The sequence below is a fragment of the Pleuronectes platessa genome, chromosome 2, assembly GCF_947347685.1.
Source record: "Pleuronectes platessa chromosome 2, fPlePla1.1, whole genome shotgun sequence".
Lineage (NCBI taxonomy): Eukaryota > Metazoa > Chordata > Actinopteri > Pleuronectiformes > Pleuronectidae > Pleuronectes > Pleuronectes platessa.
In genome coordinates, this window is record NC_070627.1 from 27,603,277 (window position 1) to 27,629,268 (window position 25,992).

The following is a 25,992-nucleotide window of genomic DNA, read 5'->3' on the forward strand; positions in this document are numbered from 1 at the left end:
TTACTGACACTCAGCCTATCCCAATGCCAGTGGCGGCTCCTGACAAATTTCTCAGGGGGGGCAATTGTTGCGATGATGGCTAAGATCCACGGTACAATCAGATTGTTTTCTGCTTACCTCATCGAACAGCTAAATGGCAACATCAGACATCGACTGCATGTTCTATATGATTTTTTTGATACAGCTAAATCAAGTTCATAGTGAATGTTAACATGCTTTTGGCTGATGAATGAACTATCCCACTGTGGTCATCTAACGGTACATTTTCATCTACCATTTTGCCTCCTTAAATACCTCGGAAAGTTAAAAGAGACTGCTTTACAATAAATCACAATACTCTTTCTCCATCTGATAACATTTATTTTAAGTGCAGCAGTTGTGTTCTGATTTAACAAAAAAATGGATGTTAGCATAGCCTAGTAATTATAATATTTACAGTTCTCATCACACAACTTGATGACAGCATATATAAAAACTAGTGGCATAGCCTACTCATTGCAATATTTACAGTATTCCTAAAACAAGAATGATCCAAGGTGATAATCAAAACATTGGGTGCTATTTAACAAGAATTTACCCACAAGACACATGTACATTACAAAGCAAACAAAAAAATTGGCTAATGATATGCAATTAATACAGCTATTTCCAATTCAACATTTGAGTAGTGCAACAACACAACAACATTAAAACAACATTTCTCACTTGTATTGAAATTTTGCTCGTCTCTCTTTCAAAGCAGCAAAGTGATCAATGACCCTCTCATTAAAATCAGGCATGTTCCTGACTAGTTCCCTCTCCATGGAAAGCATGGCCAGAGCATTGAGACGATCCTGTCCCATTGAGTTTCGCAGGAATGTCTTGATTCTCTTTAAGGTCGAGAAACACCTCTCAGCTTCAGCAGTTGTCATGGGAGTGGTTATGAGGATGTTCAACAGAGCCACAGTCTCAGATAGGGTCTCGTGGAGGTTGTTCCTCTGTAGAACCTGGTAGAGTGCCAATGCACCACTGCAGCCCTTGAAATCTGGACTCTCGTAGATAAGGGACAGTTCAGTCTTGAGCTTCGCCTTATTCAGCATGGGGTATGCCTTGGCAGTGGTGTTCAGAGCCTCATCAGGGAACACATGGCAGTACTGCTCAAACAGGTCTCCTTGTAGCAGCGTTGCACTCACAAGGTGGCTTGTGAAAGAGAACCTCTCGTTTGCATGGCCCAAGATGGTGTCACAGACCTGTCAAAATAAAGAGAGTATATCACAAATTGGAAGTACACTATGAGTTAAAAACACTGCCACCATCCATCCTTGAATGTAACTGTAAATACAGAAGGGGTGATTTTTTAACACTAGGTTCCAGAGGCCTTAAAAAGGAGGTCTGCATGACTTTAGAATACAATACAGTAAGGTATGCAATGAAGTGAAGTGAGAGAAAAATAGAACAAAAAAAGAAAATAAACAAACAAAACTACAAAATCATCTACCTCCTTAGACAGCCTCTGCTTGTCTTGCTCTCCCAAGGCCCTCCTTTTTCCTGTAGTTCCTGCTGCTACTTGCTGCTGCTCTGGAGATGAGCTCTGGTCCCTGAAACAGACAGACAAGGAGAGTGTGTGTTAGTATATGAACGTATACAGTATGTCAATGCAATTACCTACAGTTCCTGTCTTAGAAAACCAGTAATAATAGTATGTTTTGTCCTGTTTTAAGATATCCTATACGAGCCATTACAGAGCCTATATTAAAAGGCAGTTAGGAAAAAGGCAAATAATATAGTTTCCCTGAATATGAAACGCTGCCATCAGGCAGAAGAATGTGTATTAAGATGCAAATCAAATCGCTTAAAATGATCATTTGTTCTGGCCTCCATTAAGCTGATGCAATAGAACGTGCAATAGAATAATGTGCAATAAATAGGTAAGTACTTAACTTTAGCACTCATACTTTAGCACCTGCACCTTATTCCCAAGTTCTAGTGCAATAGTTATAGTTAATAGTTTTTAATGAATCAATCATTCACTGTGCCCAAGACAAATTTCCCCATGGTGACAATAAAGTGTAACTTATCTTACCGTATGGCTTGAACACTGCTTGTGAAGCTCTGCAGAGCACGTTTGATGAAGACTGCATCAATGTCCTTCTTCTGCAGCTGTTGGTACATAATGTCAACGTGAGGCATGATTTGATGAAATAGATGCAGGAAAAACTTGAAGTCATCGTCCTGCAGCATCCTCAGGTAGCCAGATGCCTCCCTCACTGTGGTGCAGTCAAATGAGCCGTCTGTGCTGATGGCTTCAAAACACTCTATGAGGTCATCTAGGTTCTCATAGACTGTGTTCACGACCCTGCTGTTGAAGTTCCATCTTGTGGCCGATGCTCTTGGCAGCCTCCGTGCAACAACCTGGTCGAGGATGGTGGTGCGTTTGGGTGACCGACTAAAAAAGCTAGAAATGCCATTCAGATCCGAGAAAAAAACCCTCACTGCTGGGACCTGAGAAGTGGCTTGCTGCATGATCAAATTCAGCTGGTGTGCATAGCAATGTAAATAATGTGCATTTTTGTAATGATCTCGCACTTTTTGCTGCACACCAGCCTTCTCTCCTCTCATCACATTGGCCCCGTCATATGCTTGCGCGATGAGTTTACCCCTCTCTTCCTCGGTGAATAGACTGTTCAGTCTCTCCATAATAGCAGTGGCAATCGAGTCAGCCGTTGAAGACGAGAGGGGGACAAACTCAAAAAAACGCTCTTGAACAGCATGGCTCCCATCAATGTATCGCAATACCATGACCTTCTGAGTCTGAGTCGAGACGTCCGTTGTTTCGTCAGCTTGTATCGCAACGAAGCTGGCCGACTTCACCTCCTCCGTAATGCGTGCCCTAATGACAGCTGCCATGCAGTCGAGCAGCTCATTTTGGACGGTCTTGGATGTGCCTTTAAAGACGGTGGCCGTTTTTAAATGCTCCTCAAAAACTTCATCTAGGGATGCAATTAACTGTACCAATCCTCGAAAAATTCCGGGGTTGCTGGATCCCTCGCTCTCGTCTCGGCCTCGCAAGGCCAACTCGAATACACCGCAGAACTTAACACCGTCGATCAGGCGGCCCAGAATGTGGCGATTTTTTCCCACCTCATCATTGTGCCGACGCAGTGCTAGCCTGTAGCCATCGTCCAACTGCGTAGCAATGTTGACGCTCCCAAACGCTGACAGTTTTAAGCAGCTGTCAATGTGGATCCTCGATGTTTCATGCTTTTTTATTTTTTCGGACAGATGATGCATATCTTTGAAACCTGTTGTAGTCCAAGGTGTTTCCGTGGTGCAGCCATCAGGGTGGATGAGGACGCAGGGGTAGCAGAAGAGTCCGTTGGCTAGCTCGCATCCTGCTAGCCAGTTTTTCCTCTCGTACCAGCACCGCGAAAATCCCCTGGTGTACGACTTGCCTCCTTTCTTTGATATTTGTTTTATATTTAAATTTGGTCAGGGTGGTCCTAATTGTTTAACAGCCAATTTTTCCTGATTGCTTCGACGACTAAATGGTAATTCTCTAAATGAAATGATGGAGTTGTAATAGCTGTAATATTCGCCATGACGATCGTGAATGTGACTGCGGCGGCAGCAAAGCACCACGTGACGTTCACTGTAGTGTACGTATGATATGACGGAATCACGTTAGTGCAAGCACTCCCGGAACCCATAGAGAATGCATTGCAGGGCTTGCAGTTTGAAAAAAAAAGCTTTTACATGAAAGTCAATGAGAGCGCTGGGGGCGATTTCCAGCCAGGCTGAAATCGCCCATAGCGCTCGGTTGGTATGAAACACAACTGCTCAGAGGAAAACAGGCTATCTTAATTTTTTACAAAATGTATTGGTTAGCATCATTATCACTAAAAAAGATATACATATGATATATTATTAAAAAAAAATATTAGGCATATTATCTTTTTTTTTTTTTTCTCTATTGGCCGGCTGCCCCTGCCCAATGCTTCAAGTACCTTGTAACAGAGACAGACTCTTTAAACATTTCTCTTCTGGAAGGCCTCCGATGCCTCTCAACATAGAACAAAACACGGGAGAGGGCCTCATCCTCCAACTGTTTATCGCGAAGTTCTTTCTCGGTGTAAGCAGGTAAGGCGTCCAGCCCAGGCGGAATCAACTGAGGTAGATGCTGCAACACTTCAGCTGCACGGACCCTTGAACATGTGTCCCACTCAATGTGTGACTGCAGCACGGCAGACACATCCTCCATCACAACAGACTGAACTTGCATATGAACTGGAGTGCACGTGGACTGAATGTCATTCCTATCCAAATGGGATGTATGGTGACCACTGGAAGATTTGAAGGCTCTCTGAACAGAAGCACTAGACACATTTGAGACCTCGTTAAGAAGACCTTCGTAAGGCTCAGCAAGCAGTCTGTGACCAACATCCTCTCTGACAAATGGTATACGGCTAAGAGCATCAGCTACAATGTTCTGCCGACCCGGGACGTACTTAATATCAAATTCATAACTAGCCAGCTTTGCTACCCAGCGTTGCTCACAACAGTCTAGTTTCGGCTTAGTCAGGATGTGAGTCAGCGGGTTGTTGTCTGTCCAAACTGTGAATTTGTGGCCTTTTAGCCAGTGACTGAATTTGTCACAAACTGACCATTTCAAAGCGAGAAACTCTAACCGGTGGGCTGGATAGTTCTTTTGGGACTGAGACAATGACTTACTGGCAAAAGCAATGGGTCTGGCACGCGTATCGCCTTCCTGGATTTGGGACAACACAGCTCCCAAGCCATCCAGTGATGCATCAGTCGACAGCATGAAGGGTCGGGTGAAGTCAGGGTGGGCCAAGGCGACACTTCCAACTAGCAAGGCCTTCAGGTCTTCAAAAGCTCGGTCCTGCTCTCTAGTCCAGTCAGTTTCATGTAGCTTCCTACTTGACAATTTGATCTTGAGCTGTTTGCCTTTCCTTTTTCCACCTTTCAGCAGATCAAAAAGCGGCTTGGCGATGGCGGAGAACCTGGGCACAAAGTGTTGGTAGTAATTCACCATCCCTAAAAAGGACCTAATTCTCTTCTGAGAAGGTGTCTTGCCATCAGGCTCCATCAAGTCTTTGCTCGTCATGCTTGTGATGCTGTCAACCTTAGATGGGTCTGTTGAAACGCCATTCTCGTCTATAATGTGACCAAGAAATTTTACGGATCTCCTGAGGAAGAAGCATTTCTTAGGGGACAACTTTAGGTTATGACCACGCAACCTACTAAACACCAGCTCCAGCCGTTGCAAGGCAGTCTTCTCGTCGGGTGCAAACACCAGCAGATCATCCAAGTAGCACAGCAGACTCAGATAATTTTGGTCACCAAAGATGCTGGTCATCATGCGCATGAAGCTCCCTGGGCTGTTACAGAGACCTTGTGGCAAACGGTTGTATTCGAACAGGCCCATGGGTGTGGTGAAAGCAGAATACTTCCTATCATCCTCGTGAAGGGGCATGTTGTAAAAGCCGGAGGTCAGATCCATTGTACTGAACAGGCAGTTGCCTCCAAGCGCTCCCAAACAGTCCCCTTGATGAGGAAGAGGGTGGGCGTCCTTCAGGGTTCTCCTATTCAACCACCGAAAGTCTGTACAGATGCGGAGATCTCCGTTCTTCTTCCACACAAGCACCAGAGGCGATGCATATTCACTGGATGACTTTCTAATGATTTCTTTCTCCTCCATCTCGTTCAACACTTGGCGAAGTTTCTGGTATTGACCAGGGGGCACTCTTCTGTATGGGAGTCTAAATGGTCTGTTGTCGGACAGGTATATACGGTGAACAAAACCTTTCGCCTCACCACAGTCTAGGCGGTGTTTTGAAAATATGTCCTCACACTGCAAGACAAGATCGGTAATTTTTCTCTTGCAATCCGCTGACACCTCACATGACTCAATGTCAACATTACTGAGTCTAACTGACATGAGCCGGTCTTTGACAGAATATGCTTCAGGAGCAAGTGGCACAGTTGACTGAGTGTAACTGGGGAGGGCAAACTCAGGGCTATCAGCAACATCCATATCCTCAAGTGCTACACAGGAGAAGATGTCAGCCAGTTTTGCGTTGCGCCTCAGCACTATAGACTTGCTTGTGTTGACTAGCTTGAGTGGGACCCATCTGTCTCCCCAGAGTGTAGTTACAAGGCTCGCAACCATAATGCCTCTAGGAATTGATCGTGATGACGTAGGCTCTGACATGACAGCACTGCCAGGTGAAACAACAGTGTTTTTCTGCAATTTTCCCCAGATGAGATATTCCCGACCAGGCTCGAGACATGTGGCTGAGTTACACCTCACCGTTCCAACTTTGTCAGGAACTGCATCCCCTTTCCAAGGGTTCACACCAGAGAGCATAGACAGGAAATTTACCGTTTCTGAGTCAATGGTTGAGCAGGGACCAGACACTGTGTCCCAATATAATTCACGCTGCTTAGACTGATGCATGACGTGTTTTATGACATTAGTTCCTATGATCAACTCGTCATGCTGTCCTGGAACAACTAGTGTGGGAACCAACATCCTACAGCCATACACTTCCATCTCCATATCAAAAGCACATTTGGGTTTAACACGAAGCCCGCCGCAACCAACAAGGACTACATTCACGTCAACACACGTCTGATCTGTAATTGACCCAGCATTTCTCAGTTTCATCTCAGCCTTTTCATTAATACTGCAGGCCATAGAACCACTGTCCAACATACCACCTATCACTAATCCATTCACCACTGCAGGTGTGTAGAAAAGACTGTCACTATTGCCAATTCTGTGAATATTTTGATAAACAACTGTAGAGTTATTACATGAGTCTTTCGCAGATATGTAAACAGTCTCAGCATCAGACATATCTTTAGTTTGGAAGTTTTTGGTGAAACCTGTACTGCCTCCCTCCAAATACAGGCCAGTTAGTTTCCCTCATCGTGAGGAGGGGAGGAGCTTTTGACAGGACAATTTGGTCGGGTGTGGCCAGGGGCGTAGCAGCCAAAACACAGTCTCTCGGCCATGCAGTGCGAAGTGGTGGTGTGGCTAGAGTCGTTACACACTCTGCAAAACGCCTCTCTGGAACGTCTGTCGCGAGGGTTATATTGAAACTTACTTCCTCGAGTCGGGCAGTTAATACTGCTCTGCTGCATTCTCTCCATCATCTCCTGAAACATGTCCGCTACGCGAGTGAGGAGCCTATCTTCTGACTGTTGTAGATTTTGTGCCACAGCTGGCACAGGGGCATAATTCTGAGCCGGACGGGATTCACCTTGAATTGTTTCCGACGCTGAAGAGGGGCAAAGGGTGTGATGCTGCTCGGACACTGCTGATGTGGATTGCTCAGGAGCTACAGAGGCAGTGTGGCTTTTTAGCTGACTAGCACTGGTGGTTCTGCTACTAGCTCTCAACTCCCTCTGATAGTCATCAATCCTCAGCTGAACATCACGCGAGTTCCACTCGTGGACTGGTTTACACTTGAGGATGCTCGTGAGCTCTGGGTCTGGACAATGATTGACAAACATCAGGGCCACTTCATCAGCCATGTCCTCCGTCTGCTTCCCTTGCCTGCGCAGGCCCTCATTGGCTTGATCTGCTGCCTTATTCAGTCTTATCCAGTAATCGACTGGGTTCTCTTTGTGCTTTGGCAGAGTGGCGTAAAAGTCTGCCAGAGGAAGACATGACGAAGCATCACTAAAATACTGGAGAAGAATGTCATACACCAGTTCTGGTTTCTGTCGTACGTCAAGAGCTGGGTTACTGCGTAGGGCGATTTTCACAACATCCCTGGCCTTGCCCATTAAGTGACTTATAATTTTCTCTGCCTGGTCTTGTATTGGAACATCTTGCTTTCTGAGGTAAGTCTTAGTCATGTCAATCCAGTCCTGGACTGAGTTTTTGTCAGTGCTGTCACCTCTGAAAGTCTGTGGTTCTCTGTCAGGCTTAACACGTACAGTCACTTGTGGAACATCATGTCTGGTAGTGTCACTAGGTCTGTTCTCAGTCATAGGAGCAGTATGATTACCACTATTTAAGCTTACAACACCAGCCGACATCAGCTTTGCTACAATAGACTCACCAATCTGAGCTCCTAACTGTCCTACCATGTCTGTGAGATGGTGAATGGCATCAACATCACTGCCAGGAGTGGAAGTATGTGGACCCCCCCCTGTAGGCCCACTAGTGGGAGTATAACTTGGGATCTGACCTAACCCAGTATCTGCATAGCCATGCGGCATTGCTGTTGAGTGTCCCACATCCCTACTGTTATTAATAGCACTTATCCATGCACCTCTACCTTTTGGCAGAATAGGACTAGAAAAATCATCCATTGTTAATTAAAACAACTCTTGACCATGAAATGTACTTGCGTTGTGTATAAAAAATAAATAAATAAATAAAAAATAATAATATATATATATGTATATAAAAAAAAAATGTAAAAAGAAAGGTTAATAAGAAGTACACAGATATTTAGAAATGAAAACAGTTGTCAACACACTGGAGGGGAAGAGAAAAAAATAATAATACAGTGCCTTGCATAAGTATTCACCCCCCTTGGACTTTTTCCCATTATATACTGTTACTAACTGGAATTCAAATAGACTTAAAAAAACTTTTTCCCGTTTGATCAACAAAACATGCATAGTACTTTGAAGGTGCAAAATAAATTTTATTGTGACACAAACAATAATGAGAACAAAAAAGTTGACATCTGTTGTGTTACGGTTTGAAGGAGGAGATGGACCCAGGATGCAGAGGTTACAAACAAAAAGGTATTTAATATAATAAAAGGGTTTAAACAAGACAAAAACAAAACAAGAACACTAACAAAAGTAACACTGGCGACAAGGCGCACTGAAAACAAGGAACGAGGAAGCAGGAGAAGCTGGACGAAACAGCAGGACCAAACAAACCATTTCTCACGACGTGGGGAGAAAACAACTAGTACAACCCGACACCAGACAAAGGGAAACAGAGGCTTAAATACACAGCAGGAAGGCCGGGGCAATTACACCAGGTGAAACACATGAGGATTGAGAAGACAATTAACGACAGGAAGTGAGAAGCTGAAACAAGACAGTGACAGCGGGGCTACAAAATAAAACAGGAAATAGAAAACCATAAACATAAATGACTGAGCGTCACATGTTGGGTGCATAAGTATTCACCCCCCTGTGTCAATACTTGGTAGAACCCCCTTTCGCTGCAATTACAGCTGCAAGTCTGTTGGGGTATGTCTCTACCAGCTTTGCACATCTAGAGATGGAAAGGTTTGTCCATTCTTCTTGGCAAAAAAGATGAAGCTCAGTCAGATTGGATGGAGACCGTCTGTGAACCGCAATCTTCAAGTCTTGCCATAGATTCTCTATTGGATTGAGGTCTGGGCTTTGACTGGGCCATTTTAAGACATTAACATTCTTTAATCCAAACCATTCCTTTGTAGCTCTGGCTGTATGTTTAGGGTCATTGTCCTGCTGGAAGATGAACCTCCGCCCCAGTCTCAAGTCTTTTGCAGACTGCATCAGATTTTCTTCAAGGATTTCCCTGTATTTGGCTCCATCCATCTTTCCCTCTATTCTGACCAGTTTCCCTGTACCTGCTGAAGAGAAGCATCCCCACAGCATGATGCTACCACCACCATGTTTCACTGTTGGGATGGTGTGCTCAGGGTGATGGGCAGTGTTGGGTTTTCGCCACACATAGCGTTTTGCATTGAGGCCAAAAAGTTCAATTTTGGTCTCATCTGACCAGAGCACCTTCTTCCACATGTTTGCTGTGTCTCCCACATGGCTTCTGGCAAACTCCAAACGGGATTTTTTATGGATCCCTTTCAACAATGGCTTTCTTCTTGCCACTCTTCCATAAAGGCCAGATTTGTGGAGTAGACGACTAATAGTTGTCCTGTGGACAGATTCTCCCACCTCAGCTGTGGATCTCTGCAACTCCTCCAGAGTAACCATGGGCCTCCTGGTTGCTTCTCTGATTAATTTTCTCCTTGTCCGACTCTTCAGTTTGGGTGGACGGCCTCCTCTTGGTAGGTTTGCGGTTGTGCCATATTCTTTCCATTTTCTTATGATGGATTTTATGGTGCTCAGAGAGATGTTCAAAGCTCTGGATATTTTTTTATAACCTAACCCTGCTTCATATTTCTCCACAACTTTATCCCTGACCTGTTTGGTGAGCTCCTTGGTCTTCATGATGCTGTTTGTTCAGTAATGATCTCCAACAAACTCTGAGTCCGTCACAGAACAGGTGTATTTATACTGAGATTAAATTGCAGACAGGTGGACCCTATTTACTAATTATGTGACTTGCAAATGTGACTTGTGAATGCAATTGGTCGTTAAAATGTAGAAAAGTCCAAAGGGGGTGAATACTTATGCAAGGCACTGTAGATATCTTGGAGAGAGAAGCATCCTTCAGGTTCATTGTAATTGAATATGAAGATAATGAAGACCTTTGAACCCTGAAACTATCTACCTCTGATACATTTTGATAGGATGCCTGTCTGCTAAGACTCATGGGAGCTGGAGTTCTTCACCAAAACTATACAAGCTAATTTACCTTGGTGAAGTCTGAGAGGCCTCATCTGTTACAATAGAAGAATCAATAACTGATTTCCTCAGACACACAGAAACCAACCAGCTCCCTGATTAGATGATGAATCAATTCGTAGACAATGATCAGTGAATAAAGGTCTTTGTTAAAAGGAAAGAATCCGTTGTTTCTTCAATCTGATTATTAGCTGGTTTCTCAGTTTTCTTGGATTTTGTTTTTTGACAGCTTGTTGACAAGTTTAAACTATTTAACTAACTAACTATAACTAACTGAAACTGGCTGGTTACTAATACAACTGTGCCTGAGGTTCCGTGAGTGCTTAACTTCTTGTCACAGAGAAACAATTGAAGCAATTTGATAAAATAAAATCAACACAAACATTAACTGAAACAATATTAGTCTTAAAACTAGTTTAAAAACATATCACCATTAAATGGTTTATGGAAGATCTTACATAGATGATATTCTTCTTCACTGGTGCAAACTGGAAAGAAACCTTCAATGAATTAAATTATGTAGTGATGACATGGAGGGAAAAACTTTGGCTTTTGGGATCCTTGTGTTAGTTTCCCACTTTGCTCAGTTGGTAATCCAGCCATGGGTAGACCAACATATTGAACTTAATAAACTGTGAATATAGACTTTCAACTCCAGTAAAAACCGATAAAAGAAAACCTTCATGGGAAATAAAGTGGAACAAACATCTGGGAACCTCTGTCTAATGATGACACAACAAAACAACTTCTTGTGATCAGCAGTGGTAGACAACCGTTTTGTATCTGCCAACATAAGTCACTTGTTTCAAGAGTAAAAAAACAAACCCCTTAAGAACACGCACACAGAGCAGAGAACTCATATCCTGAAACATGCGCGTTTAACCTTCACTGAGAAAAAGCAACAGTGATAATATAAAACATTTGTACAATATTTTCATATTTCAGCCTTTTACCACTTTTGTTGTATTTAACTGTACAGTGAATATTTCAAGGTTTTGTGTCTAATCTTCAGTTCTTGAAAATACCTGTCAAACAATTATATACAGTCATATTTAACAGTGCAAGATTATTGCTTGGACATTACCTAAATAATTGCCAATAAATTGAATCATCAGTTAACCAATACGTCTCCGGTATCCATGTTCACAGTGGGTGTGTTTTGGGCGATCTGGTGGTCACGTGACCACATTATGCCGGACAACACTCAAACATGTCATGGCTTCATAAACACAAAATCTAGATACACACATACAAAAGATGGTACAAATAAGAAATATATGAGGCGACAAGCTGCTGGACACTTTCAAAGACACGGTGCTGTTTGATTGTTTGGGCTGCGATGACTAAACAGACCAAACGAGTGGAGCCTGTGTCGTTGATCCTGAGGAGCCGGCAGCTCATCGCTCAGCTGCTTCTCCTGGTCTGATCACACAGGTCTTCTGACGATGCTACGGCAACTTCCAACACAACACAACTGTCTCAGTTCATCACACACAGACACACACACACACACACTGAGTCGTATGCCCTTTAAGCACCAAACCATGGAAAGAACTAATCATGAGAACGAGCATTTTTAACTTCCTTTTATTATTAATAAATTAAAAAGTGCGGAACGTTGCAAAAGAAAAAGAAAAATTCCAAATTGACGAGTTTGGAATCCAAACTTGTCAATTGTCTTCCGACTCCTCCTCCGCCTCCCGCAGCCAGGTGAAGAAGGCTGTGACGGTCGTCAGGGCCACGCCCTTATCCAGCTGATTGGCCGGGTCTTTTCTCGTCCCCGACTTGCAGAATGCGTCCTCGTCGTACATACACTCGAAGAATATCTTGAGGAGGTCTGGAGAACAAATACATGTCAGTCATCGTTTCAGCTGTGACGAAACTGAAATAAATCTCATTTTTCCGTGAGGTGAGACCAATTCCTAATGTTATCAATTCAAGTAATGGGATTTGTATCTAGATAAGAAACCAAAAATTGATGTATTAGAAATAACTAAAGACGGCATTGTGTTTAGCAAAAGTTATTTGGAGTGATGTTCCTCAAATGAACGAATCAAGTTAATGTCAGTGCAGAAAAAATTTGAGATTCAATGTTTTAATCCAAACTTTTCAAATGTCCTTAAAAAATAGACGGAAATATGAAAATCTCCAATTCCATATAACAAGGCGAAGTTCTTCTGCTGATGAGAATCATGTGACAAGAACTAAAGCTCCAGAAAAGCTACTAAATGGACCTTGTAGTGAGATTGAACTGTTCCACTGGTTGGATCACAACTGAGAACTTGTTACACAGTTTATTCTTAAGAAACAAAGAAAAGGGATGATGTGTGAGTTTCATTTGGAGTGAACTCTGACGCAGAACTTACTTGGAGGATGATCGAGGGCGACGATCAGCGACTGAAGTTCCTGAAGAGCATGCAGCTGTCGCTCACTCTCTGAGTTCCGGTACTGGAGCAATACAGGTAATCTCTTTTGAATGAGGGCCGTGTGCACTCGACAGTTGGTGTTATCTGCACAGTGAAGAAGGAGGCAGATTAATTTCATTCGCTCGGCAAGAGAATACATATTGTAATCAGCGGTGCGATTTGAGCAGAGGAGTCTTTGCTCCGGCTGGTGGAGAGCTTACCTTTCACTGCTGCCTTACAGACAGCCGTCATCAACGCCCTCAGGTAGGGAGACGAGCTCAGGTGAGATTCAGCCAGGTTCTCCTGAGAAACAGAGAGATCAGAGGAGGAGGAGGAGTAAAAACACAGCGTCTGTCAAATTCACAAGAATCAGCTCAGAAGTGATGACACTGAAGAGCAGTAAACACAGAGTTCAAAGTATGTAGATGTGTAACTAACGTATTTCTGGTCTAGAACTGGAGCTTATGTTTTCATTTGTTTAGTCAGTTTGTCAGCAGGATTCATCAAAAGCTACTGAAATGATTTCCATGAATATTTGTGGACCCAGGGAGGAAACCGTAACATTTTGGAGCACAGGTGGATCCAGGAATTGTATTGATGAGATCTTACCAACAGTCGTGGACCAACATTAGCTTCAAGGTCCGAAATATAATTATATTCAGTTACTTTACAACGAGGTGTAACTTAGCCCCACTCTGTCTGCCCTTCAAGATTTTTACTACTAACTCGCAGAGACTGGTTGATTTCACTTTTCATACCTTCACACATTCGGCTTCGAAGTTGGGGTCCTGTTGAGGAGTGGTGTCAGCAGGCAAAGTTTCAGAGGCGGCCTCTCTGTAAGCAGGACTAGAGACACTGCTGCCCTCTGGCTCAGATTTGTGCTCTGAGACATTCGGTCTCCTAGGCACAGCTCCCTCTGGCTCGCTGTCTCTTGGCAGCTCCTCCGGGGTTGGACGCTCCAGCAGCTCCTTTGAGCTGCTTCCCCTTGTGTACAGATCCGGCTGAGACGGTGCAGAGCTCAGCGGCTTTGCGCTGCGCTTTCTGTTCTTCCTGCGCTTCCTGCCTGTACGGCTACGAGTGGTGGGGGACCAATAAACAAAGAGTCAGGAAGGATGTCAATGTAAATGAGAAACTCTGAATATCAAGCTTTTCAACTAATTTGGAAAATACTACAAATTATTATCAGTGACCTAAACAGAAGCGAAATAAAACCCTAATAACAAAACTGATTTTTTAAGTCAATGGAAACTAGTTAATCAGAGTTATAAATATCCTGCTAGCAGGAGAGATAAATATCAGAATCACAGACACTCTCCTCATGTTTCAGAGAAACCTAACACCAACAGGATCTTTCAAATCAGACAGCGTTGTCATCTCATACCTTCCCAGAGTTGTCCTGGCTTCGATGTCTGGGTTCTGTTGAGGAGTGGGGTCAGCAGGCAAAGTTTCAGATGCGGCCTCTTTGTAAGCAGGGCTAGAGGCTTGGGGCTGTAGTGAAGGGGGGGGCATGAGAGAAGGCTCAACGGCGGCTGTCTCCAGCTCAGTCTCTGACTCTGCAAGGCTGTTCAAAGCCAAGGGGGCTGCTCCAGACAAGGCAGCCAGAGTTCCAGGGGCGTCTAAGAGAGGCTTGTCTGTGTTCAGAGTCTGAGGTGGCACCAAAGAGGGTTTCAGCTCCTCGACTGAGGAAAAGTGAGAAGAGGCTGGTTCCTTGGCTGAGAGACGCTCACTTGAGTTGGCCGCTTCAGGTGGGTTGGCCTGCCGGTTTGGCGCATCCTCTGGAAGAAGGAAAAGTACAGATGAATACATGTCTTCAGAATTCAATCAGCAATAGGTAATATTTACACATAACAGTTGTTCACATATAAGTAATGTGAAATGGGCCAAACAGTTACAGATCTTAATTAAATTGAATGTGCTGATTTGGTCACATGAGAAACACATGGGACTGAAATTTGTCATATCACAGATCCTAATTAATGGAGATATGGGCTTTCCAAGATGATTATTTAGGGGTAATCTGACTTTGACTGGTCATATCTCCTTTAACATGAGAAATAAACAACCACAGTCACAACAGTGTGATTAATGGCAGAGAGTGAATGTGTCAGTATTATCGTCCTGTCTGTCCGGTGATGGACAGTGACGTGCGTCTCACCAGGCTCTCGGACACTGCTGCCCTCTGGCTCAGATTCGTCCTCTGAGACATTCGGTCTCCTAGGCACAGCTCCCTCTGGCTCGCTGTCTCTTGGCGGCTCCTCCGGTGTTGGACGCTCCAGCAGCTCCTTTGAGCTGCTTCCCCTTGTGTACAGATCCGGCTGAGACGGTGCAGAGCTCAGCGGCTTTGCGCTGCGCTTTCTGTTCTTCCTGCGCTTCCTGCCTGTACGGCTACGAGTGGTGGGGGACGAATAAACAAAGAGTCAGGAAGGATGTCAGTGTAAATGAGAAACTCTGAATATCAAGCTTTTCAACCAATTTGGAAAAAAACCCAAATTATTAACAGTGACCTAAACAGAAGCGAAATAAAACCCTAATAACAAAACAGATTTTTTAAGTCAAAGGAAACTAGTTAATCAGAGTTATAAATATCCTGCTAGCAGGAGAGATAAATATCAGAATCACAGAGACTCTCCTCATGTTTCAGAGAAACCTAACACCAACAGGATCTTTCAAATCAGACAGCGTTGTCATCTCATACCTTCCCAGAGTTGTCCCGGCGTCGAATTTGGGGTTCTGTTGAGGAGTGGTGTCAGCAGGCAAAGTTTCAGAGGAGGCCTCTCTGTAAGCAGGACTAGAGGCTTGGGGCTGTAGTGAAGCGGGGGGCATGAGAGAAGGCTCAACGGCGGCTGTCTCCAGCTCAGTCTCTGACTCTGCAAGGCTGTTCAAAGCCTGCATGTTTGGCGCATCATCTGGAAGAAGGAAAAGTACAGATGAATACATTTCTTCAGAATTCAATCAGCAATAGGTAATATTTACACTTAACAGTTCTTCACATATAAGTAATGTGAAATGGGCCAAACAGTTACAGATCTTAATTAAATTGAATGTGCTGATTTGGTCACATGAGAAACACATGGGACTGAAAATCTGGTCATATCTCCTTTAACATGAGAAATAAACAACCACAGTCACAACAGTGTGATTAATGGCAGAGAGTGAATGTGTCAGTATTATCGTCCTATCTGTCCGGTGTTGGACAGCGACGTGCGTCTCACCAGGCTCTCGGACACTGCTGCCCTCTGGCTCAGGTTTGTGCTCTGAGACACTCGGACTCTGTGGCTGAAGAAACTGGAGTTTCTGTTTGAGTGGAGACAACATTGATATGGTGAGGAAGTATAGAAGAGAAGGACGGCGTGGAAACAAAACAAAAAACATTAGAAAGTTCTCAAACAGCTGATAGATGGTAACAGAGGGTTTCCCTCCATTGATATTTCTTGAGTCTTGATGAGTGTTGACCTTCATCACTGACCTGTTGTGAGATGAAAGCCTGGACGTCCTCTTCCTCCGGCAGAAGGTCAGTCCAGTTGAGGCCTGATTCTTCCCACAGAGAAGCCACAGTACGATGGCCCTGTGGAGACGAGACCAGACAACGTCACAAACCTATGCTCTGAAATGTCTTTTCTATTACGTCTAATTTACAGCAGGGAGAAATATTTCATTCATAAACTTACTTAATGAATTAGAAAATATTTGCTTCAAATCAAAAGATCAAATCAGCCTAGTTGATTTCAATGAGATTTTTCATTTTACTGGTTTATAATAATTATAACAGAATCATTATAATAACACTGAAGGAATAATACAAAAAAATGCTACAGTGAACTCCAGTGCAGTGCAACAGTAAAAATATTTCAATATAGATTGTATACAAGTCAATAATCTATGTGTATTTAAATTATATCTACAGCTGAGTCACTGGTTATAATCCACCTGCTTCATAATGAGAACAGGTAACCGGAAAAAAGAGTGAAGAACAGACTGAAGTGTTTCTTACCATTTGTTTGCATAGTATGAGCAGTATTTCAGAGATCAAGATCCCAGCTCTTCCCACAGGAAGCAAAGGTTTGCTTAATTCACTGTGAACAAACAGAACATGAAAGAAATTTAAATAAATCTTAAAAGTCTGAGCAGATCTTTACTTCAGACACAGCTTAGTTTAGAGCAGAGTTCATCACAGTCAACACATTTGTGGTCTCGTACCTAAAGAGCTCTCTCATAGAGAAGCCCCCCTCCTTCAGCACAGGGCTGAGCAGCTCGGCCAGGTACAGCCAGATGTGGGGAACGTCGATGGCCATGTCGTCCGCTTGCTCCAGCGTGTCTGCAAACCTGGGAAAAGACACAAGGACGTTGTGGTTAGGAAAAAGAGCCGCTCCGAAAAACATAGTCAATATAAATTCAGTAAGTTAAGAAGCAGAAAATGTTTACATGTTCCCCAAAGAAATAAATGAACGACAACATAGTCTTTTAGAAAACCAAAAACCACTGAAAATTGACCGTCATTCTCGCTTATTCTGGTATCGACATGTTTTGAAAAATAATTAGCAGGAAGATAAATGGCTGGACAACATCAAATAAATCTTTTAATTTCACCCCAGCCAATGTAGAAGGAAAGGCTGTGTACATTTGCAAATACTATGCAAAGACCTATGTTAAGAATGACACAAAGATGCAGAAGCATATAGTCAAGTGCCAAAAGTTTCCTCAGGGCTCAAATCAGCCTATGACAAAACAAAATGTTTATATTTATGTCTGTATATGACAAGGTAAATACAGTTAGTATAAATTAGCCACACAATGTCCAGTTTATTCCCGTATATTCCCGTATATTCCTATGAAAAGTTTCCAGCTTTTAATATTCCCGGAATTTTGCAACCCTAAGTAGAACTGAGCAGGGGAACTGACCCTTTGTAGAACTGGGGTTTGGGCAGGATTCCCTTCTGCGCCAGCTGGAAGAGGAGCTGGCCCAAGTGGTCCCGTGTGATCTGACTGCGCTCCAGAGTCGACTCCACCCCCACGCGTATGAAGATGTGAGACTGAGAGCCCAGATCAAGTTCCACCACACACTGGACAGCCTCCTGCAACAAAACAAAGACGCATGTTCAAGACTTATACTTTAATTCTTCCCTTTAAGAAGGTTTATTCTATGAAATTGAAAAGAAAAAAAATCAGTTATCAGTTGAGTGGATCTCAGCACCTTGAAATCTTTAAGGTGCAGGAACTCGTCGATGATGGACTTGCACTTCCTCTCGATCTCCTCCTCAGACCGAGCAGGTTTCTCTCTCGTCTGAACAGGCTCAGGTTTCACTGTCGATGCAAATAAACAACCAGAGTCACAACAGTGTGATTAATGGCACAGAGGGAATGTGTCAGTGTTATTGTCTTGTCACTCCGGTGTTGGGCAGCAACGTGTGTCTCACCAGGCTCTCGGACTCTGCTACGCTCTGGCTCAGATTCGACCTCAGTGACTTTCGGTGCAGAGATCAGCGGCTTGTTGCTGCACTTTTTTTCTGTACGGCTACGACTGGTGGGGAACGGATAAACAAAGAGTCAGGAAGGATGTCAGTGTAAATGAACATAAAGCTTTCTAACCAATTTGGAAACTACTACAAATTATTATCACTGCCATAAACAGAGAGGAAACAAAACCCTAATAACAAAACTGATTTATTTTTTAAGTCAATGGAAACTAGTTAATCAGAGTTATAAATATCCTGATAGCAGGAGAGATAAATATCAGGATCGCAGAGACACTCTCCTCATGTTTCAGAGAAACCTAACACCAACAGGATCTTTCAAATCAGACAGTGTTGTCATCTCATACCTTCCGTGAGTTGTCCCGGCGTCGATGTCTGGGTTCTGTGGAGGAGTGGTGGAGGGTTGAGGTGAGGGGTCGAACTGCAGCACAATTTTGAAATTGTTTTACATTATTAAACTCATTATACAAATCATTATGTATATTGTTGAATTGATTTACTCTGAGTTGAGGGCGTGAAATCGTGGGCGTGAGGAAGAAGCAGGAACAAATCGACACAAATGCCCCTGTTATGAGTCTTTTACCAGTAATAAGTAGAAAATCTAAGAAACTTGTTTACCAATATCTGTATGAATCATAAAATATTACATATTTCTGATTATACAAGAGAAACTTAACAAGTCCTGACTCTGCTTTAGGTTCCAGCTTTAATTCAAATTCAAATTTCAAATCTCTCAGATCAAACTATCATTAAATCAAAATTAGTTAAGTTATTTAAATGTTTAAAGTCTGTAGCCAATTCTCCAGATTTTACCCGGAGGTCACGCCTGACAACGGCTTAAGTTTCCATGGAACACAACCAGTTAACACATGGTAATTGTTTGTCATTGTTTTTGTGATTCCATGTAGAGATATGAGCAAATCAACTATGAGGGACAGAAAGTAAATAGCAGCTTCATGTCTCCTGTAGCAGTGCATTTGTACAAACCTCACAGTAGAAGGTAAGAAAAAGGTAAAATCGTAAGATCTGTGTCGAAGCCTCGGAAAGCTCGTCTCACCTTGGAGATCTTTGGGATCTTGTTGGGGTCGATGGTCCTGCCATTCTTCCTCATGGGCACAGTGTTCCAGGTCTCCTCTCCCTGTACTTGCGGATCTCTCTGCTCCCTCTGCTCTCTCTGCTCTCTCTGCTGTCTCTGCTCTCTCTGCTGTCTCTGCTGTCTCTGCTCTCTCTGCTCCCTCTGCTCCCTCTGCTCCCTTGGATCTGTGGAGACACACCCACACAAAAAAACAAGAAACAAACAGGGAAATACAGGTTTAAGATTAGTTCACAGGAAATACAGTGGAGTCAAACGGCTGTGAAAGTGGCAGACAGAGTGACATTTCTGAATGTTTTAGTGGCATGCTGCGTTACAAGATGAAATATTATAGGTCAGCTAGCAGATGGGAGGGAGCTAGGGGGCTTTCTGTCTGCTGTTGGGCACAATGGCATCTCTGCAGGCTATAGGGACAGGAAGTCTACAGCCTGGCTTCCTAAGTCACTATAGCTATGCCAATGTAATTCTAAACCTTAAAGAGGATTTAGACTGCAGGCCTGACCTGGCCGTCTCCTGGTGTCCTTGAAGTACAGTTGCTGCTGCACTTTTCTCTGCTCCTCTTCCTCCTCAAGCTTTGCCTCCTTGTGGATCTGATCAATTGTCTTTGGACCCTGGTTGGCTCTTCTTGACACCCATTTGTGCTGAAGAAAAACAAATGTACAGAACAACAATGACTTCAAACCTGAATCAGACAGATTCTGTAGTGTTAAACAGATGTCTTAGCTCAGTCAATCACAGAGGAATATTCTAATGACTGGGGACACACTGATGAATTCATTAAAGATCAATAGTTATCACGTATTCCTCAGGTTTCAACCATTTTTCCCTGTTCGTTGTTTCTATGGAATTTTCTTACATTTCTTCGCCATTATCTATGTATCTATCTATATCAGTCCTTCTAAAAAGCATTAGAACTCCTTAACAACAGCAGTGTAGATATTCATTAAACAGAATAGGACCAGAATATATAGTATCATGTTCCTGGTCATCAGAGAGATCGATGAAATAAATCTCTCTGGTAAAATCCATCTTACGTTTAAGAATTTGATTCTTGGACTCTTTACAATTGTGCAAATGAAAGAAAAATCACGAAGACCCACTCACCAATCTCAGGTCTATGGTGTCCTGCAACATGAACCTTGTCCGTGAAGACGTCTTCCCCTCTCTGATGATTTTTTCCATCTGCTTAAAATAGTGATCCATCCGAGGCTGGTGAGACACAGAGTGAGAGAGACGGTTAATTTGAGACATGAAAGTCATGTTCAGCATGTCTCCATTCAATCTACCAGACAGCAGGTTGCAGATACTATTATTTTCAGAGTTGACCAATTGTCCAGTTTATCACTTGGAACAGTCCTGACCGCCTGAGATGAAACCGGAACATTTCATCAACAGCCGTAAAAGCCGTAAAGCTTCCGTGCTGAGGAAACGACCACAACCTACTTGTAAGCAGCTGCTGTGGGATTGTAAATCAGAATCACCTACTAAATCACTTATTTGACATTTCCAGAAGAAAACATCTTAGTGGGATGAAAGCAGAGACATGAACTGATCTTTGGCTGCCCTAATGTCAAAAACACTGCTGACAAAAAGTTCTCATCACATCTTCATCCCTGCAAACAATGCATTTCTCTTAATATTTGTTTTGAAAGGGAAACCAGCCGCATATTATCCTGTAGATTATATTCAAAGTTTTCAATCTGTAGCCACTCAGACCTTTCTATGACCGTAATAAAAGAAATTTAAGATTTATGTAAAATGTACAACCACCAGCTCACCTTGGCCTTCACTAAATCAAAGTCCTTGCCGATTGTGGTGAGCAGCCTGCAGAGACACTCCAGGGAATCTTCGTCGTGGTTCCCCAGCAGCTTCACCACGCAGTCATGCATGATGGCCTCCGTTAGCATCTTTAGCTTGAAGAGTTCACCAATGAACTTTATGTTGCTGATGGATCGCCGCCGGGCAATGTCCTTGGCCACCTGCAGCTCTACCTGAAGTCGGTCACGCTCCGTCTAATGGGACCAAGGAAACAAACCTCTTGAACAGAGTTGAAACAGAAACTAAAAGACGTTTCAGTAAAGATCCGGTGTCACACTTACCGATGCAGCAGAGTCCAGCTCCTTCTGCTTCCTCTCAAACACCACATCATCCACCTTGTCTCTCTCAAATTCCTTCTGGCAGCGGCTTAGCAGCAGCTTTTGAAAGTTCACTGTGTTGTTGGGAGCGTCAGTGATGGGCACTTTGAGCTGCACATAAAAAAAGTAAGTGGAATGAATTCAGTAGAGAACATAAGCATTAGAATAAAATAAGTAATGAACTAACCGTGAAAAAAGTTTTCAGGGGTTTAACATTTCTTTTTATATTTCGCAAATTAATATTTTCGTATCTGGATTATTTAGATTTTAATGACTGATATATTTTTAAGGTTATGTTATCAAATGATGGAAGACAGAAAATGTAATAGTTTCTCTAGAACTCTTGTTAATAGTGTCTATAATTAAGGATATGCACGTTTAATAAATTGTGTTTTAAAGGATTATTTGTGACTGATTTTCAAACTCCTTAATAAATAGTGTCGTCTGGTGTACACTCTAGAGGCATCAAAACAATAAAACCTCATCATCACACTGTACTGAATTGTGTTGCTTTTCACAGCATTATTCTGCATCAAGGCAGATCTGAATATGAACCAATTGATCCATTTGCTGCATAAACATTTAGCAAATTGTTGACTGCATATTGAGACACAGTGTGCACACCCCTCCAATAGATGGTTTAAAGATTACACTTAATTCCTCCATCGTGTTTTTGCATCTGATGAATGCGGTACTTCTCCAAATCCAATTCAAACAATTACATTGCAAACACAAGACTCTCTCGTTCCAAAGTCGACACACTTATCTGCTCAACTAAGCGACCAGCTTACCGTGGCGAGGCAGCGGCACATGTTCCCGTAGGCCACCGAGAAGCTGGGCTCGTCAATGGCCTTTTCAAACACCAGGTCGATGACTCCTTTGAGCCGCTCCTCAGTGTCGATGGTCAGGTCCCACACCTGCTTCACCAGCTGGCTGAACTTCTCCGGCGTCAGCTTGTTCAGGATGCTGCGGACCTTCTTGAACAGGTCCTGAGGGAGTAGGTCATAACAGGTACTTAAACTCTGAGGTCATCGATCACAAACACCAATCTCTTAGCTTGGTAATCTTACAGATTTAAAAAACATTTTTACTGGAATTTCCAATACTTTGATCACGTAGACTAACATTTATTATCAGAAAATTCTGTATATGTCATTTCTATATATACCCACTGCTTTGTGGATTTCAGATTGTGTATATTTGGTCGTACCTGTGTTTTGTTGGACTCTGGTTCCGCTGGGAGGCTTTCCCTCTTCATGCCTGGTTTCCAGGCATTCTCTGATTTCTTCAGCTGAACATCGTCGTGCAAAGACAGGCCCATGATGATCTTCCTGGGTGGTGGTCGCCGGGCCCCAAGGTTTTTAAGCTTAACACAGGAAAAAAGGGAAAAACAGTATTATTACCATGACTCAATATCTTTTAAAGAAAAAGACAGGGGGGAGCCAGAGAGAATGAAGACCAAGGTCGGAAGAATGGGTAGATACAAAAATAAAAGGGTCGAAAATAAATAAAAAAAGAGAGAAAGGCTAGGGTGATATGTGATCAATATTTAGCATGGCCCTTGAAGGAGATTCTAAATATTGAAACGGCCCTTGATAGAAAAAAAGGTTCCCCTACCCCTAAATGAGAGCAACCATCAACTATAAACAGGTCAGTGTGTTTCTTTCACCTGTGCAGCCCGCAGGGAAGGGAAAGGCATGGGTGCCATGGGCTTCATGATTGGCTGATTAGTTGGGTAGATGGCTAGAGGAGTCTGTGAGACAGGCTGTTTGGAAGACGTGTTTGTTGGGATGGTGGGCCTAGCAGTTGTATCTGAGTCCTCTGGAAAAACTGTAGGTAAGATGGGAGAGAAACACAGAAGACATTAAGAACGATCCCAGAGACAGCTGACTCATTTCTGCAGGCTGCCATGCTTTGATCTAAAGTACAAACAAGTTCAGTTTTTTAGACGACTATTCTTCTTATGTTTAAGTCAAAGTTCAGATGGACATCTATTAAATAACATTATATACAATTCCAAAAAGTTTTACGAATAACCAGGGAATAATTACCTGATGATGTGTCTGTCACGTCTCAGTAGCAATCTGTTGGGTTTCTGATATATCACCTAGCCCTTGATCTTTAGTGGACAAAGTCAAAAGCCAAAGTTTAGCAAATAGTACAGGGAGCTAGGCACAAAAACCATATCAATAATTATCGTAATATAATTCTCATCAATAATTGAATAACTAAAGACATTCCCTTATATCTTTGTCTTCTGACACTGGGAAAAGATATGGTTATGATGATGATGGTGGAAGAAGAGAAGCAGGAGGGAACTTACAGTTGGGTAAATTACCAGATGATGCGTCTGTCGTGACTGTAGCAAACTTGTGGGTTGTGAGTAGATGTCCAGCAATGAGGGAGAGAAGGAATGATGTCAAATAAACGTCAAAGGAATAACAGAGCACATTATAGAACAGAGAGCATCACTCTGGAGAGAAAAAATATCTGCCTATAAACTTACAAAAAAAAAATGAATTGTGTCATTTATCATGATAATTCCTGATATATCACCTAGCCATTGATCTTTAGTGGGCAAAGTCAAAAGCCAAAGTTGGCAAATAGTACAGGGAGCTAGATACAAAAATGATATCAATAATTAACGTAATATAATTCTCATCAATAACTGAATAACTAAAGACATTCCCTTATATCTTTGTCTTCTGACACTGGGAAAAGATACGGTTTTGATGATGATGGTGGAAGAAGAGAAGCAGGAGGGAACTTACAGTTGGGTAAATTACCAGATGATGCGTCTGTCGTGACTCTGTAACAAACTTGTGGTTTGTGAGTAGATGTCCAGCAATGAGGGAGAGAAGGAATGACTACAAATAAACATCAAAGGAATAACATAGCACATTATAGGACAAAGAAAAATCTTCCTTTAAGCCGAGGCGCATCTTGGACAAAGAAAAATCTGCCTTTAAGCCGAGGCGCATCTTGGACAAGCTGCAGTTCACTGGGTGGCCACTAGTGGCGGGCTCCAAGAAGGGGTCAATTCCCATGTTAATGAAAAGAAACTCACTGTAAAATAATGTTATGTGTTGTGTATGTTCCATCTGGTTCTTATAGTTTATTCTGTGATCAGCAGGTGGAAGCCCCACAGATTTTCAAACAGAACCGATGTACTGGGCTCTGGGTTTGTACCCTCATGGTTAAATGCACATATTGTAAGACGGTTTGGATAAATGTATTGAAAGAAATAAAACATTGTACAAATAGATAAAATGTCTTTCTACCTCATCTGTAATATTCAAGGTGATAATCTCCCACAGAGCTGTTGATAACAGTCCACATCAAGTCTCTCCACTTCTCTCTGAAGACATAATTATACACTTAATATTAGAACGGTTTACAACACCGGTGTGTGCAGATTATAATCTTATCTAAACTGTAACCGTAAAGAGGGGGATGAGTGTGGCGGTGACAGGTCACATGTCAAAATCACGACTGTTTGCTGTCCTGGCTCCTAAATGGTGGAATGAGCTCCCCATCGACATCCGGACACCAGAAAGTTCACACATCTGATCTGCCGCAAACTAAAAACTTACCTCTTCCGACTATACCTTGAATAAAAATTTGAAACTAACAATTTAGCAGCACTTAAATTGCACTTACTTATAGCACTTTGTAGTTTTGCTTTATTTTTGAAGAAATTGTACTTTCTTGATTCTTGTTGTTCTAGGTTTGTACCCTCAGGGTTGAATGCACTTATTGTAAGTCTGTTTGGATAATAGCGTCAGCTAAATGTAATGTAATGTAATCTTGTGGAAATGCAACGCTGCGACCATGAGGAGCAGTCTGCAGTTATCCAGCAAAGGTAAGGATCATATAAACATATAAAAGTGATATCAAAGTGAAATATCGCAGTGTTCAGAGTTGACAAACTCGTTCTCTGGTTGAGACTCACTTTCTTCTCTGTGCCCTTTCCTTCCTTCTCCTCCCCGGCTTCGTCATCGGCCTTCTGCTCTCCGTTCTCTGTGGGCCCTGCATCGCCTGCCGCCGCCTTGCTGTCACCCTCCTTAGTCTCGGCCTCCTTGGTTGAAGATGCCACCGGCTCCTCCTCCATGGCTTCGGGCTCTGAGGGGGAGACAAGGATGAGCTGCCCTCTTTTTTTAAACTTAAATTATAGTTAATAGTGAACAGAGGACCCTTTAAGTATTTTTTGTATCCACTGGTAGATGTTCAGCATCTCCTTTAGTTGTGACAAAACTAGATAATTAAAGACGTCATCCCATTGTTTTCACCGCTGTCAAATTACAACAACTGCAAAGGGGGAGCAGCACACTAAGTGG

The 25,992-nt window shown here is 42.8% G+C and overlaps 2 protein-coding genes across 2 annotated transcripts; both read right to left on the minus strand.

Moving 5' to 3' along the window:
* Positions 1 to 594: 594 nt before the first annotated feature.
* LOC128459484 (uncharacterized) lies at positions 595 to 2,525 on the minus strand. The gene is made up of 3 exons (XM_053444500.1): positions 2,063 to 2,525; positions 1,478 to 1,577; positions 595 to 1,229 (listed from the first exon to the last, which is right to left on the minus strand). Exons 1-3 carry the CDS (start codon positions 2,500 to 2,502, stop codon positions 702 to 704), a joined length of 1,068 nt encoding a protein of 355 aa, XP_053300475.1. The 5' UTR covers positions 2,503 to 2,525; the 3' UTR covers positions 595 to 701.
* A 9,696-nt stretch (positions 2,526 to 12,221) lies between these two features.
* On the minus strand, positions 12,222 to 25,766 carry LOC128446511 (eukaryotic translation initiation factor 4 gamma 3-like). Its single transcript, XM_053429606.1, has 24 exons — positions 25,586 to 25,766; positions 23,325 to 23,485; positions 22,866 to 23,021; positions 22,447 to 22,644; positions 21,614 to 21,766; positions 21,299 to 21,532; positions 20,625 to 20,729; positions 20,018 to 20,161; positions 19,485 to 19,604; positions 18,775 to 18,848; positions 18,371 to 18,474; positions 18,148 to 18,257; positions 17,856 to 18,028; positions 17,154 to 17,279; positions 16,948 to 17,029; positions 16,423 to 16,521; positions 16,173 to 16,250; positions 15,652 to 15,842; positions 15,127 to 15,341; positions 14,338 to 14,731; positions 13,715 to 14,027; positions 13,178 to 13,259; positions 12,918 to 13,061; positions 12,222 to 12,388 (listed from the first exon to the last, which is right to left on the minus strand). The coding sequence occupies exons 1-24, from the start codon at positions 25,764 to 25,766 to the stop codon at positions 12,222 to 12,224; spliced, it is 3,804 nt and encodes a 1,267-aa protein (XP_053285581.1).
* Between the last annotated feature and the right edge of the window lie 226 nt (positions 25,767 to 25,992).

Coding starts and splice junctions, on each gene's coding strand:
- LOC128459484 (XM_053444500.1), bottom strand. CDS start 2,502: ATGCAGCAAGCCACTTCTCAGGTCCCAGCAGTGAGGGTTTTTTTCTCG. Junction 1,578..2,062: donor AGCAGTGTTCAAGCCATACG/GTAAGATAAGTT, acceptor TGTCTGTTTCAG/GGACCAGAGCTCATCTCCAG. Junction 1,230..1,477: donor AGCAGAGGCTGTCTAAGGAG/GTAGATGATTTT, acceptor TTATTTTGACAG/GTCTGTGACACCATCTTGGG.
- LOC128446511 (XM_053429606.1), bottom strand. CDS start 25,766: ATGGAGGAGGAGCCGGTGGCATCTTCAACCAAGGAGGCCGAGACTAAG. Junction 23,022..23,324: donor CTTCCCTGCGGGCTGCACAG/GTGAAAGAAACA, acceptor TCCTGTGTTAAG/CTTAAAAACCTTGGGGCCCG. Junction 18,475..18,774: donor GCCGGGACAACTCACGGAAG/GTATGAGATGAC, acceptor GTTCCCCACCAG/TCGTAGCCGTACAGAAAAAA.